Below are 15991 nucleotides of genomic sequence, written 5' to 3'. Positions count from 1 at the left end.
GATCCCGGAACGCCAGGATCACGCCCTGAGCCGAAGGCAGACACTTAACGACTGCACTACCCAGGCGCCCCAAGAAGTGTCAGATTTTTAAATGCAGCCCACGGAAAGGAACCAGGGCTCTGGGAAAATGGCTGATTCAGGGTCTGGGGAGGAGATATACAAGATGAGCTTGGAACATTTTGTGACCCTAGGCCACAAGAAGTCATCAAAGAGTACTGAGGTCATATCATAAGGACTCTAGAGCCAATCCAAGTTCCTTCCCACTGGCCAAGGATGGGCTAGTTCCACCATCAGCACAGATGAAACCTGCTGTGGATTCTAATGCATCAGATACGTTAAAGTCTCAGAGACTAGAAACTTACTTATCACCTTTGGAGGATGCTAGGAACCGCCTTGTTATTTTGAAAATCAGTAAAAGAAATCAGAATCAACCATGTAAAAACTGCAGTGTGGAACTCATTTTTGTGTTATTGATAGATCACAAGCAAAAGCAATAAGACGGACATCCATTGTGAGTGTTTGCCTCCTGTTACTTTTGTCTGTGGCTTTTGACAGTGGTTCAGGCTATCTGCTTCCAGGACGTGAGTGCTAAGAGCATGCTAGATTCAGATGTCCACAAGCCCTGGGAACTTGCAGTTCCCTCGCCTTTCCCAGCGCCTGGTCGCTGACCTCCACCCTTCATCGGGTGGCAGCAGGCGCTCACTGCTCTCGCTCCGCTCACCACTGGACTTTGCATTGACTGTTTACTAGCAGTTTTAAAATTCTTTGTTTATTTTCATTATATGTTTAATGTCTTGAAGAGGAAATACAATTCATACCTGATAGATCTGCTTTCTGCAACCAAACATACTCCCCCAGTGAATTCATTATGTGTTAAATAATTAGGTAATTGGTATTTAGAAATGTTAAATATTATGCAGAAATCAGGTAAACTGTTACCTGGCAGCTTAAGAGGTTTTTTTAAGCCATTTTATTGATATTTGGGGAAATTAGTTGGAGCTTTTGGATGGACCAAGAAAATATTACTGTTTTTCCCATTTAGAATGGTGGATTTCCAATATCCCAATATTTGCTATTCCACAGGTTTTAAAACACAGAAAGCCTGTTCGAGGAGCTGTGGTAATTGGCGTCTTAGGTACATAATCCCCTCCCATCCCCAGCACGCATGTGAGTTCTGTGTCTGTGATTGCACCATGTGCATCTTGTCCTCTTTCCCATCCCGCACCGCCAGGGTTGTGCCCGCGACTTGCACGCCGTCACCGACCACTGCATTCTGAATTGAGATTTCCTGTGTGTCAGTCTGTCCAGTCCTTCTTGGACCTCACTGAATCATCAGGTCCGTGGACACTTTCCCGCTCAGCACGTCCCTGCTCTGTCACCCAGCTTCAGTCTCATGGTCCTTCATCACAATGACTTCCTTATAAGTAACCTTACCTCCCTTCACACCAGCCTCCCAAGGGAGTCAGGAGTTAGTTGTCAACTAGGTTGACAGTTGACAACTATGAGTTAGTTGTCAGACAGGAAGTACTCAGGACCACTCACCTGGTATCATTACACGGTCTACTCAGTCACTGTCATCTCTTGCTGGTCCTAATCTGCATCTCTTTTCGTGTACTTGTCTAGCTTACCTGTCTTCCTGAGTCTGCGCCCAGACGGCCACCAGTTGCTGGGAAGGAGCAGAAGACCATGCTAACTGGTCTCGTGACCACAGATCTCGAATGTGTAATCCACTTTGCATGGCAGTCCCACCACACTTCCTTTACATGTTTGCTTCCCACTCCCCAGACCGTGTTCGTGTCACCCTCCTTGGTCTGTCTATACTCACAGGCATTCTTGGTACTAATAACAGGAAACCCTACTTCAGGGAGCTGAAACACTAAGAAAGTGCCAAGTAATCATCACAGGAAGTTGCAAAGTAAGGCAGTGTGGGCATTGCTAAGTTCGGCAGCCCAGTGATGTCTTTGCGGTGTGCCATCTTTAGTTGGGAGACTGCCCTTGCCGGCTTCCATCATGGTCAGGTGTGGCTATCGTTGCTCTGGGTGTCACACACGGACATGACTGTATCCTGGGAGAATACCTGTTTATTCCTGGATGCCTTGATTCCCAAGAGGACAGACTTTCCCAGAAGACCCCTGCCGGTTCATTGGAAAAGGCTGGGGTCAGCCTTGGGGGGTAGACGTCCAAAAGTGGTTGGCTGCAGCCGAGCCCCACCTTCCTCCTGCATTTCTGCTACTTCACTCATGGCACTGGGCATCTCCCAGGTCTTGCCGACGCTCTCTATTCCTTTCTATTCTAACCAGTCTCCCGAGGTGATCTCATGCAGGCCCTGGCTCTAAATGCCATCGGTGTGATAGCGATTGTTAATAAGCATTAGACAGCATATCCGGTCACATTCTTGACTGCTCCACTTGTGTACGTAAAAGACTTACACTTAACAGGGCCTGAGCATACCCCACCGCTTCCTGTCTCCCTGGTGTCACTGAGTGCTTCTCTTGTGCTCCAGTCAGACAACCAGGTTATAGATTGATTTCCCTTTCTCCCCATGTCTTTTTCATTAGTGTTGGACGCTTGCACCAAATTCCCCTGCCCCACCCCTCTATGCTGTCCTTGTTCCATCCAAGCCGCCATCATATGGCTTGGAGGACACCAATAGCCTCCTCCCGGGCACCCTGCTTTGGTCATGCCCCTGTAATCTGTTCTCTGCCAAGCTTAAAAAACATCTCTTAAAATGCAGATCAGATTATGTCACCTTCTGCTCAGAGCCCTCCAGCATGTTTGCATCATCCATAGAGTAAGATGTAAACCTGTACTGCGTGTGTATGATCTGAATGCTGCCTATCCAACCCCGTTCCTTGCACTCCCGTCACATTCCTCCTCTTGTGTTCCTACAGTGGCCTCGTACCTCTTCCTCGAATGTGCTGAGCGTGGCTGTACCGTAGGGCCTTCACATGGCTGGTGTCGTCACTGGGTGTCCTCCCTGATCTTCGTGTGGCTGCCTTGTTAGCATTCAGACACGGGTTTCACTTTTATCCAACAGGTGCTCCCTAGCCACTCAATCTAAATTAGACATCTTGTGCTTATCTCACAAGCTGCTCCCCTGCCCTCATTAAATTCTCTCCATGACACTTGTTCTGTCTTGTCCCTGCGCTTGTTTATTGCCCCTTTTCTTTCCTCTCTGCTTCTAAGATGTAAGTTTTTTAAGGTCGGGAATCTGTCTGGTTCACCACTGTTTGTTCAGCACCTGGGACGGCAGCTGGCATGTAGTAGGTCACTAAAGCAATACATTTGAGATTGAACAATGGATCTTATTTGCAAAAACTACAACAGATAAACTCCCATTTGGCTTCCCCTATTATTGAGAAAGAGGAAAACAAAACTACTAGTTACGTTATTGTGTCCTTCATGACTTGGGAAACATATGATAGAAATTGACTCTGGCTATCCTAAAAGAAAAGGACATTTATTGTAAGGTTCCCAGAATCAGTAGATGGCTAGAGAACAAGGCTTAGAACACAAGCCAGAACGTAAAAGCCCTGGAATCAGGTAGCCCACACTGATTGGCAGAGTGTGGCAGGGATCAGAGTATAAGCACAAGGATTATCAGGTCTGCACCTCACTGCCCCTGCGTTGCCTATAAGTCCACGAAGTCTTCATATCACAAGGCCACCCATTCAGAATGCCTGGTGCTGAGAAATCACATCCTCTGGACCAGACCTCACTTGGATGCCTGCCCAGCTGTGCTAGGACAGAGAGAAGGAGGATCTGGCCCCCTAGCCTCCATTGGAGGGATTTTCTACTGTCCCAGGCTGCATACCAGTAGGGGGTCTCCAAAAGCAAGGATTTGAATGGGGCAGCCAAAACATGACAGATATTGAAAGCATTTGGGAACTTGTTTTGAAATTCCTTTCCAAGCCTGTTGGAGCCCTACTACAAATAGTGTGAAACATACCTACCTTCTTCGTCTTAGCTCATCATGACTATACCTTGTCCTCAAACCCATATCTTCACTATAGAAGGATGATCCCACACCACTCTTTTCAGAGGATGCTCTCAGATGCTCAGTGGTTTCCTGTCACCCTCAGAGTAAACCCTGGGGCCCTCCAGGGGACTGGGTCTGGCTCTTCTCCTCTTGGGCTGTCTTTGCTGCCACTTGCATATCCTGACTCTGTGCTCTAGCTGTCTGGTCTCCTTGTGCTCCTCTGTGGATCAGACATGGTCTCCAGAAGACCCGTGTGCTGGTGCACTCCCCACTTCCTCCTGGTCTTGGCTCCAGGGTCCCCTCCTCAGGGCCCCTCCCTGGCCATGCTAAGCTGTGCATCCCACACCCCAACACTCTACCGTTCTACCGTTTGACGGGATGGATTTGTTTGCTTGCTGTGGGCTTCCCAACAATAGTGTAAGATCCAGGAGGCAGGGGCTTTGTTTATTTCACAGCTGTTATCTATGTGCCTAGGGCAGGAAGCTACAGTAAGTACTTATTGAATGAGTGAACACATGTGTTGTCATCTTGGAAATTACACTATTACAGTGTCATATTACCTATGCATTGCAGAATATTTTAGAAATACAGCAAGGCTGTATGAATGAAAAAAATGAAAGAAAAAGAGCTATCATCTGACTCACAGAGACAGCTTTCTGGGCCCGTTTGGTATGTGTATATGCCTACGTACGGTATTACGTACTGATAATAGACACAACACCTTTTATTTTCTAAAATAAGCCATCAGTTCATTTCATAAGTTGCTCTTTGTACTTTCTTACCACATAGTAGATAAGAATCAGGCAGAAGTAAGTTTGAATCCTATTTCTACAACCTAGCTTTAAGTGATTAAAGCTCTCCGAGCCTTAGAGCAGGATGTGAGCAGGAGTCAGGGGTCCATGTTGGGACGGACGGTGCTGGAGGTTCTGAGTAGAGGCTCGTAGAGCTCCATGAGCTTGAATGTGTCATGGCTGCTGTCAGGGTGGGGCAGTTGTAGTTCCACTGGGGACAACCTTCTGTTTAGTCCCATGTTTAATCATGTCAGTTCCCGAGACTGGATCTAGAGGTGCATTTTACGATCCTAAACTCAAATCCTATGGGATGTAAGCCGGTTGTGGGATCTAGTCGATGAACCTGGTGTAAGAAAAGCAGCTGACCACTGCGACATGGCGTCTTTGTTTTGACCTAACGCTAAACTGGTATTGGAATTTAATATTCAGAAATTAATGAAGGGTGAATTGAAATAAATTCTCTCTAGTACTTCTCTTTGCACTTGGAACTGAAAATCTGATGCCTTTGCCCTCATGGCAGGTCTCTGCCGCACATCTTGTCTCTCTGGTTGTGGGGTGCGGTGCTGTGCTGAGCCTTGACTCCCCTAAGGGGCACTCATGTTTTGTTTAATTTTGTAATTAGAAAGTAGTTCACAAACAGAAGCACTTCCAAACTGGAGTCGAATGTTGACATAAAAATATTTTCTATTTAGGGTGACCATGTGCTACTGGTAGAAATCTGAGATGGCTCATTGATCGTGCGTGGTTTTTGTATCATAATGCCCCATGGTTCAGTAACTTCCATTCTGATGGCTCTTGCTCACACTATCAGTGTTAACTGAGCCAGGCAAACCAAACAGGGCACATCCTTTTCATAAAGTTAGAAATGACAAAGTTTATTAGCCGGGGGAGTAGTGGGCAATTACCTCTATTTCTGCCATCGGTCTTTGATTTCTGCAGACTGATTGCAGCAGAGGAAAATGGGCCAGATAATTTCTCACCAAACAGGTTTCCTAAAGATAAGATTTCAGTAGGAAAGAGCTAATTAAATAATATATTTGTGTGACTATTTAAGAGTGCCCCTTTCAACAAACGGTGTTGGGAAAACTGACTTCCACATGCAGGAGAATGAAATTGGATCCTTACCTTACACCATATATAAAAATTAGCTCAAAATGGATCAAAGACCTTAATGTAAGAGTTGAAACTACAAAAACTTAGAAGAAAACAGTAGAAAAACTTTATGACATTGGATTTGGCAATGATTTCTTGGATATGACACCAAAAGCATAGGCAACATAAGAAAAAAAATGTAATTCATCAAAATGAAAAACTTTCATGCTTCAAAGGACAGTCAGCAGAGTGAAAAGGCAGTCCACAGAATGGGAGGAAATATTTGCAAATTGTGTATCTGATAAGCGATTATTATCTGGAATATATGCAGAATCCCTGCAACTCAATGCCAAAAAGCAACCCAATTAAAAAATGGGCAAAGGACTTAAATAGATGTTTCTCTGGAGAAGATACACAAATGGCCAATAAGCAAATGAAAAGAAGTTCAGCATGACTAGTTGTCAGGAAAATCAAAAACCACAGTGAGATACCACTTCACACCCATTAGGATGGTTGCCATCAAATCTTCCTCCCCCACCCCACCAAAATAAAACACCCCTGAGAAGAGCACACGTTCGTGAGAATGTGGAGAAACTGGAATCCTTGTGCCCTGTTGATAAGAATGTGAAATGGTGCAGCTAGTGGAAAAAGTATGGCTATTCCTCAAAAAAAAAAAACAAAAACAAAAACAGATTTTCTTTATGAGCTAACAACTGCACCTCTGGGTATCTACCCAAAAGAACAGAAAGCAGGGTCTCAAAGAGATACTTGTACACACATGTGCATGGCAGCATTCCTAATAGCCGAAAGGTGGGAGCCACCCAAGGGACCATCCCCGGGTCAGTGACTAGATCAAACTCTGTCTTCCTACGGTGGAAGGAAGGAGATGCTGACGCCCTACAGTAGGACGAACCTGGAGGATAAGATGCCTCGTGCAGTAAGCCACACACAAAAGGACGAGTACCATATGGCCCACATATGTGAGGTTCCTAGGGTGGATGGCTTGTGATGTCAGTCTTCAGTGTTAGCTGGTGAGCCAAGGTGAGAATTTTCCTAGATCCTCTGATGCATTGTTTTCCAGCAAAAACAGAAGGCTCTCTTCAGCAGCCCTCACTTCGGTCCTGTCCTCCAGTGGACCACTCTGGTACGCATCCATTTCACCAAGCGGGGCTTGACTTAGATGCTCATCGGCTCAGGGAATGGATGTGTTTCATGGTCTTTGTTTCATCGCTGTTGCTTTCTGTAATTTCTACAAAATCCTCATTCCTGGAGGATGATGCTGTGGATGAAATGATGGGATGAATGGGCGTGAGCTGTATGGACCTGCAATACTCCATGGTTCCAGTTGAGTAGAAAGTCTGACGCTAACAAGGATCGTTGAGGGTCACATTTGCTAATTTTGGCCAATCTACATCAAACTTTTCACGGAACACAAAAGAGAATCATTTCCTAATGTTGTGCTAATCATGAATACTATCTCCATGAGTTCTTCCGTCTCATGAAAATTCTCATCAGCTCCAGGAGGAAATAGAGCTCTCTGGGTTGTATTTATATCTCTGTCCTAATCAGCTGCCATTGGGAACACCATAAATAACTTGTCTTTTCCCCTGTATCTCGTCCCATAGGTTCTCAGACCTGTCTTTACTACGCTGAGCAACATCACTGTTTATAGTTCGATTTAAATTTGTCAGTGCTTCATTTTTTCAGACACACGTTTTCTGCCGTATCAAGTAAAACACTTGCAAATTCACCATCTCTCACTGCTTGGGCACTTAATAAACTGTATTTTGCAGAAGCAGTGCTCATTGATGTTCAAACCCAGTCCCTATTGAAAATAGCAGTCCTTTCCAATTCATTGAGGTTTGCGTGTGTCTGTTTGTTTTTCCAAATCACCCCCATTTCCTAAATAACTGCTCGTGGTTCTTAATGTAGTTGCTTAATAATAGCATCTTAAGCTATGTTCCTCCAATGCAGGCGTGCTTCGTGTGTTGAAAATGTAGGGATATATTTCATTACTGAAGGGAAATATGCTTTCTGGAACTTGTGATCTTTATTTTTCACTTTGCCACTTTGGATTGAGACGTGGATAAGAGAAGATTTTGCTTTCCTTTTCGAGTTGTTGAACAGAAAGCAGAGCTTGTCCATCTCAAGCCCTGCAGGAAGCTGGGGGGTGCAGGTGCGGCCAGCTTGAGCCCTTGCATCTGCAGGGGCCTTCCAGGTGGAAATGAGTTTTGGGCAGAAATCGTCCACCCACTTTTTAAATGTTGGTAACTCATACAGGAAAAAAAAAAAAAAATCTAAACTTTGTGGGCCAAACAAAACATGGTGAGTGTTTGGATGGCAGGCCGTCCGTGTGCTCTCTCTGCAGCCCACCAGTCGCTGCTCCCCTGCTTCCTGGCCCAGCAGCCATCCCTGAGGATGAGATTTAGATGAACCCTAACGTTGCAGCCACTTCCATGTTCTTGTTGGTAGAAATGGAGGCTTCCAAATAAGAATATTGCCTGCTTTTGTCTAGCTTTCTTTTTAAGGAGATCCTGGCCTTGTCGCTAGAACGTAATGGAGGGGAGGGGAGGTGGGTGATTCGTGCTGGTGTTGAAAGCATACGCGCCACCAGGACAGAGCCTGTTTTCACCAGTAATTACCTGATTTCCTTTTTATTAAATTAAAATTAGTGTGCAGTTCATTTACCGTCAGTGATTTCTTTAAAAAGCACATGGTGAGTTGAATGTCTCAGTCTCTGACAAGTTTTACCTAAACTGAAAGTGAGGTGCCCAGCCATAAGGACCGGTCATCCCTCCAGTGAACGGGCTGAGGGACGGTGCTACTTGCCCACCGCTGTGCATTGTGTGGCCCTGGATGTGGTCATGCTTGTGGATTCGATTCAAGAACACGCCAGCTGTGTTGCAACGAGTAAGCAGTGCCAGAATCTCTTTTAACAGTTACAGAAGATACGCACGTTCTTTTTTGGGTAGTATTAATTTTTTAAAAAAGATTTTATGTATTTATTTGATAGCATGAGAGAGAGAGAGAAAGCAGGAGCAAGGGTGCAGGCACAGGGAGAGGGAGGAGCAGACTCTGACTCAGACTCCCTGAGCAGGGAGTCCGACATGGGGGCTCCATCCCAAGACCCTGGGATCATAACCCGACCTGAAGGCAGACATTTAACTGACTGGGCCACCCAGACGCCCTGGGTAGTGTTAATTTGATAAACTAATTAGATTCTGCTTTGAAGTAGTTTTCCAGTTACTAATCTTGACATAAAAACTTCTGGCCCCCAAGAAGTGAAACATTGAAATGTTAAGACTGAAAGGTATGAAATCATTGCCTGCTTTCCCCCCATTCTCTCTGCAGGGGGAACACAGCGCCTGCCACGCGCAATCGGCATGTCCCTGGCCAAAGAGCTCATCTTCTCTGCACGTGTGCTCGATGGCCAAGAAGCCAAAGCCGTGGGCTTGATCAGCCATGTTCTAGAGCAGAACCAGGAGGGGGATGCTGCCTACTGCAAGGCCTTGGACCTCGCAAGAGAGTTTTTACCTCAGGTATTGCTAATTACATTTTCTTTTTTTCTCTGTTTAAATAGTTTTGTAGCAAATTGACAGAACAGTCTCACATACCTATGATGTGCTTGTCTTGTTTTCCAAGCAGAAAAGTCCATGGTAGCCCTACAGCCGCAAACAGTAAATTAGATTAACATGAAGGGCCTTCAGAATTAGAATTGAAGATTGAAAGATGGTCAGGGGCCCATGCTGTAGCCAGGCTCTGATAATACATGACGCCCACATTGGCACGTGAGGCAGTTTCCCGGGGACGAACATCGTTAGCCGTCTGAGCCTCCTGATCTGAGCTGTGCACGTGGAGAGAAACAGCCATGGATGGGCTGTCACGTTGAGTCAGCCCCAAGCTGAAGCCCACGGAGACATGGTGCTGGGGAGGCCAGAGGCGGTTACCCCAGCATGGGCTCTCGTGCCACAGCTGGGTTTGAGGTGACCTGCCTGCGCAGCAGCCATGGTGTGTCTCCTTGCGCTCGTCTCTTGCTTTTTGTTTTTTTTATTTGAGAGAGAGAGCACAAGCAGGGAGAGGGGAGAGAAGGAGGGAGTGAGAGAGGAAGAAGCAGACGCTCTGCAGAGCAGGAAGCTTGGTGCGGGACTCGATCCCAGGACCCTGTGATCATGACCTGAGCCAAAGGCAGACTGAGCCCCCCAGGCTCCCCTCCTTGTGTTCGTTTTTATGGTGGTGTCAGCACTTTTTAACTCCTTTGTGCACAGTATTCTTCCCCACATTGAAACTTTCAAGTCTGGAATACGCTGTGCATTTACTCACAAATGACAGTTCTTATGAGCAACGTTAGCAGTGGTGCGTCATGGGGCCTGTTCCAGGGGCTTCTTTGTTCTCTCTTTTTGGTGTATTTTCCAGATATTCCTTTCTTCTGAATTCACAGGTTAGAAGACTTTTGCTATGCAAGTAACGAGTGATTTGTCTTTATCCCTAGTGGAGTTTTAGGTTTTGTTACTCCCTCACCAGTACTGGAATCAGAGTTACTTCCTCTCGAAATCCACTGTTTGATGCTAACAGGACTCGTAACCTGTTCGGGGGCTACGGATCCTTCTGGGAATCTCATGAAACCTCTTTCTAGAAAAATGCATATGCTCTCCACATTTGTTCGGAGCTTTGCATGCAGTTTCAGAAGGTGGTGTTGGAGTTCCCAGTGTCCAGACAAGAGCCCGGGTCGCTGGGACTCACCTGTCCCCTGATTGCTGACAGGCGGGGCCTCACGGTGGAGTCAGTTTCTAGGACTACCCTGCCTGCTGTTGATACTTCAGTCCTTCTCACTTAGCTAGCTATACGCTCTTAGGACACAGCTCTTACATGCTCCCCATGTAAATAACACAGAGCCCTATGCTCTGAATTGATGGAGAGAGCAAATAGAAAAGATTTTTAGCGTTTTAAGGAAAAACAAAGAGGCTCTCACTGAAACTTTGGTGTTTATATTTCCCCAAAATGTTACAGTAACATCTCCCTAAAGAGAGGTTAAAGGTATAAGTATCAGGAGAAGCAGTAGTTTAACTAAATATTGGCTTAATGACTTCCTTTGACTTAGAACTCTAAGACCAGTGCAGGTCTGCATTGAAACAAGGGGTGTGTTTAAGAAAAGTCGTGGCACCCTTCCAGTTCTGACAACCATAGCCTCTTCTGGTTTTTGAACAGGAGTGCTCAGCTCCCTGCTACAGAGCTGCACCCCTGGGCGCCTCTGTGCTTCAGCGCTCTTTCTCCTGTGGCCCTCAGTGCCCACGCCTCCCCACCTGCCACCTGACAGCCAGCGGCACTCCACCAATGGGCGAGCCAGGTGTCCCTACTGCCCGTCCCTTTTGTCTGGAAGACATGCCTCTGAGAACATTAACCCCTAAACCTTTCCCCCAGGGCAAGGGAGATGCTGAATGGTTCAGAAGATGTGTGACTGTACAATATGCAACTTACAGAACAGAATTCGAGGGGCGGTAGTCTTTATTTCTAGTTTCTGTCACGGAATGATTACTCTTCCAGGTATTAGAAAACGTCCAGAAAATTCGTATTTCCATCTGATTTCTGTGTTGGATGTTACTTCCGTTTTCCTGTTCGACAAGAAAATGTTGGTCCAGGAGAAGAGGTGTTGGTTTTATATTTTGAAAGAGGCCAGTTAAATAAGCATTGCTTGTACTAGCATTTCCATTTTCCTGTTTTTCCAGTTTTGTAAGCCTTGCTGCCCAGTGCAGCCCAGGCATCCCTCAGGAGCAGGTCTCAGACTGCTACATTTTCACGAGGGGCTGGGGATTTGTGCGCACACGGAAGTTGGACAAGCACCATGTCTGGGTCCGCTGGTGGATACAAGGGAATAGAGGAGACTCTCACTGAGAGGAGCACTCTGTTTAAAAAAACAAAACAAAAAAAGCCTGATGATCTTGAAAACACGGTTCTAGTGTGTGTTCCACACCTGTGGATCCTATTTCAAGAATTCTAACAAAGATATTTGTCTGAGCCTCGAAAACCTGTGGCCTTGAAAAAGATTTCTAATAAGCTCTGACTTAGGAAGACAATGTAGATGGATTAGAGCTGATAATTGAAGCCCCTGCATGGGAAAAATGGCATTTTTCATGCCATCAGGCATTTATTCATTCATTCATTGGAGTCCTCTGTTGTTTTTGTTATTGAGAGCCTGTTTTCATTTTAATCCAAAAGACACTTGGAAAGATACCATTGAATTCTAACTCATGACCCATAAAGAGTTTTTAGGAATTTAAAATGGGACTAAACAATTAAATTCTATCTGGAGCATTGTGGTTTTCAAAGACGACAGAAGTCATGTTCTCCTTCTCCCAGAGGACACCCAGTTCCTTCCTCTGTGACCCTCGCATATCCTGAAGGACTTCTCTGGGCTGTGAGCTTTTGTGTGGTGTGGGAGCACTGGCTGGAGGGCACATCTTTACCCATACATCATCATTGTGCTTCGTTCTGGAAGCCCACGGAGGACAGGTACAGAGCCAGTGTCTGTAACAGATGCTGACAGGAGCGTTCGCCTTATGGCCAGCCCGGGCTCCTGTTGGGCCACTCACCGGTGTGGTATCACGCCAAGCACGTCATCTCCTTTTCTCTACTTCACTTCTAGGGAGATTTGCTGGAGAATGGTCAGCCCTCTCCTGGGCACATGCTGACCTGCAATCATGCAGAGTTGCCAGTGCAGTAGAGTTTTAGACCTTGCAAGGCCTGAAGAAGTTCCCATTAACTGTCTTACAGCTTTTGTTGCTACTTTGCCATAGTTCCAGCAATGGGAATTTCTGAATTTTACTGAGATGTACAACTTAATTTGCATAAATGGTAATTAAAATCTATTTCTTTAATTGAATTTTAGGGACCTGTTGCAATGAGAGTGGCAAAATTAGCAATTAATCAAGGGATGGAGGTGAGTGCCTTAATACTTGAGTTTGTTGTTGGAGGACGTAGTGGGGATTTAATTTAATTTTAATATATTTTTTAATGTTCTAAAATCCAGCTGTTTCAATACTACTATTACTGCAAGCTACTGAGGGTTATTTTTCGGTTTGTTTTTTGTTTTTAGCTACATTACTGATTTCATTCTGCTTAAGCTGTTGTTGATTCAGTATCTTAATCACAGAACTCGGGAATTTCACTGATGTCCTGCAGCTTATGACGTGCTCACTGTTTTTGCCATTCAACTAATAGTTTTTTTGGCTAGTAGTTTATAGAAAAGCAAAAGAAAAGGTCATTCTGTGTATTCCCAACACCAGTTTTGCATTATAAAAAAACATTCTCAGGAGAACTTCCAGGCTCAAAGCTGAGCCAGGCTCTCTCCACCTTTACTTCTCAGTGTGCTTTGTGCAGGGAGCCCACATTAATGAGGCAAGTTTTTAGGGTGTCCTGGGGTTACCCTGGGGAGTTGACTTCGAAGAAGTGGGGGCCCCAGGCCAGGAGGGAAGTAGGCAGGGCAAGGGAGCAATGCAGGCGCCTGTGTACATTGGGCTTTCATTACCCCAGTTATGTTTTGGTTAAATTATGGAATTTTGAAGAAAGATACTTCTTCCTTTCAGACTCAGAGGCCACCATATCTTCATGGGCTTTGTAGCAATAAAAAGAGATTGAATTTGTTAGCAATAAACATAGTTTTAAAAATTTAGAAAGTAGTTGAATAGTTTTTAAAAATTCTTGCATAATTATAACAATACTAACAGCAAATTCCTTATATGATCCCTACTACATGCCAGGCCATATATAGGTGCTTTATAAAGGCTTCGTCTAGATTACCCCCATTTGGTAGATAATACAGCTAGTCTCTCGTTCGGATGAGCCTCTCTGAGGCACAAAGAGTGTAGCTACCTTAGCCAAGGTTACACAGCTCCCACATGGTAGAGGCAGAATTTGAACCCAGGCAGCCTGGTTCCAGACTTCTCTTGCTTCCGATTTGCTTTTGGAGAAACGTTACTGGTTTAAATTTTATTGAGTGTTCCATATTTTAAAAAGTAATTCCTGCTGAAATTTAATTATGTTTTTATCCCCAGGTTGATTTAGTAACAGGATTAGCCATAGAAGAAGCTTGTTATGCTCAGGTATGTAATGCAACTACAAATTCAGCGAGGATACTTCTTAGAAATTACATGAACTTTCTATATAAGTCAAATGAATTACATATCTCTGAGCAAGATTACACTCATACCTCTTCTAAAATCATTCAAATGGGTTGGAATTAGTTGTTTTTGCTATTTGACTATTACCAGCTCTTATCACTGATTCTCTTCCATATATTAATGTCTCTTGTCTAAATAATTTTAAAAAGTCCTTATTAAGTTAGTACCATTCATGCTGTAGCTGTCTCTCTGGCTCATGTTGTATGTTATGGGTGTCGATTTGAACCCTCTCTCCAGTGTAGACGGGTGGGAGGAAAACAGTGGGGTGAATGTGGGCCTGCTGTGGAATATCAGTATTTGAGACTTATTGGTTCTGAGCCTTCCCTCCTGCCCAGTGAAAGTTCCCTAATTCAGTGTATACAGCTTTCTGTTTTGTACACAAATTAGTAGGACTTTGTATAGAGGAATAAGTCTCCCTTTTTTCTTTCCTTCCTTGTTCTCTGAAAGATGTAACTTCATTTAGGGCATCCAAAGTAGCAAAAGAATTTTGTTCTACCTTTTGTGAGAATTGGAAACTACTTGAGCTCCCATTTAAGCATGGCCGTGTCATGAATTAGGAGGGACAGCTAAAGTGTTCCTCTGTGCCTGGTCTGTGTGTTTAAATTGCCACCTGTTGTTGATGAGCACATGCCATGAATGAAGTAAATTACACACTTCTTACAAATGGACAGCCTTAGAGTCCAAAGAAAAATTTTAAAAGTATGTTTGGCCATAAATCACACCTTATGAAATGTGAAGGAACAGTAATCATAAGAAGCATTTTGTCAGACCCCAGGGGACTTAAACTAGAAATCATAACAGAAAGATAGCTGGGAAATCCCACCTATTAATGGTGGGATTAATCTTTTTAATGAAGATTAAACAACGTACTTTTAAATAACACGTGTCAAAGAACAAGTCTTAATAGGAATCAAATATTTTGAATTAAATCAAAATGAAAATACAACTATCAAAATTTGTAGGAATTTATTGAAGGCACTGCTTAGAGAGAGCAGCATTTTAGCATTGAATGCATATATGAGAGAAGAAAGATCTAAAATCAGTAATGAGTTTCCACTTCAGGAAAGTAGAAAAAGGAGAGCAAATAGAATTCAAAGTCAGCAGAAGAAAAGGAAAAATAAGCTTTAGAACAGAAACCAATGAAACTGGAAATAGAAAAACAAAAGAAAAAAACCCAACAAAACAAAACAAAAAAATTGGCTCTTTGTAAAGATCAATGAAGTTGACAGACTTTGAGGCATGCTAACCATGGAAAAGAGAAGATAAAAATCACCAATATCCAAAATGCAAGAAAGGCCATCCCTAATGATCCCATGGACATTGAGAGAATGATAAAGGGATACTGTGAACAACTCTACCTATAGATTTGATAACCTAGATGACATGGACCAATTCCTAGAAGACACAGCATACCAAAACTCATATAAGGACAAATAGATAATCTGAATAACCCCACATTTATTAAAGAAGTTAAATCAATAATTAATAAACTTCCAAAATAGGAAGCTCCAGGCTCAAATGGTTTCTCTGGTGAATTCTACCAAACATTTAAGAAAGAAAACATATCAGCTTTTAGTGATCTTTTCCAGAAAGCAGAAGCAGAAGGAACCCTTCCTAACTCATTCTGGGTCGGTATTATCCTGCTACCAAAACCCAACATTATAAGAAAGGAAAACCACAGACCATTATCTATCATAAATGTGGATGTAAAAATTCTCATTAAAATATTATCAAGTCAGATCCAACAATGTATAAAAAGAATGTGTAGAAACAATTTCAGATTGTCTGATGTGTATAAAATGTATGTATACAATGTATAAAAAGAACCAAATGGATTTTTTTTGGTAGATAGGCAAGCCAGGTTTGACACTCAGAAAGCACTGTAATCCATCACACCAACAGATTAAACAGGGAAATCAGATGATCCTATCAGTAGATCCCAGAAAAAGCATTTG

At 43.9% G+C, this 15991-nt stretch overlaps 1 protein-coding gene across 8 annotated transcripts in view; it reads left to right on the top strand.

The window, feature by feature from the left end:
- The window catches only part of AUH (AU RNA binding methylglutaconyl-CoA hydratase), a 343374-nt gene that overhangs the window by 143602 nt on the left and 183781 nt on the right, over positions 1-15991 (top strand). For 7 of the 8 annotated variants that reach the window (XM_057305616.1, XM_057305615.1, XM_026519204.4 and 4 more), the window contains 3 exons: positions 9214-9401; positions 12746-12796; positions 13911-13958. In XM_057305616.1, coding sequence (XP_057161599.1) covers positions 9214-9401; positions 12746-12796; positions 13911-13958 — 287 coding nt within the window. The other variant, XM_057305617.1, reaches the window with a different exon arrangement.

Source organism: Ursus arctos, unplaced genomic scaffold (genome assembly GCF_023065955.2).
Source record: "Ursus arctos isolate Adak ecotype North America unplaced genomic scaffold, UrsArc2.0 scaffold_33, whole genome shotgun sequence".
In the NCBI taxonomy this organism is placed as follows: domain Eukaryota; kingdom Metazoa; phylum Chordata; class Mammalia; order Carnivora; family Ursidae; genus Ursus; species Ursus arctos.
Note: the sequence above shows the minus strand (reverse complement) of the source record. Positions and strands in the feature narration are given on the sequence as shown.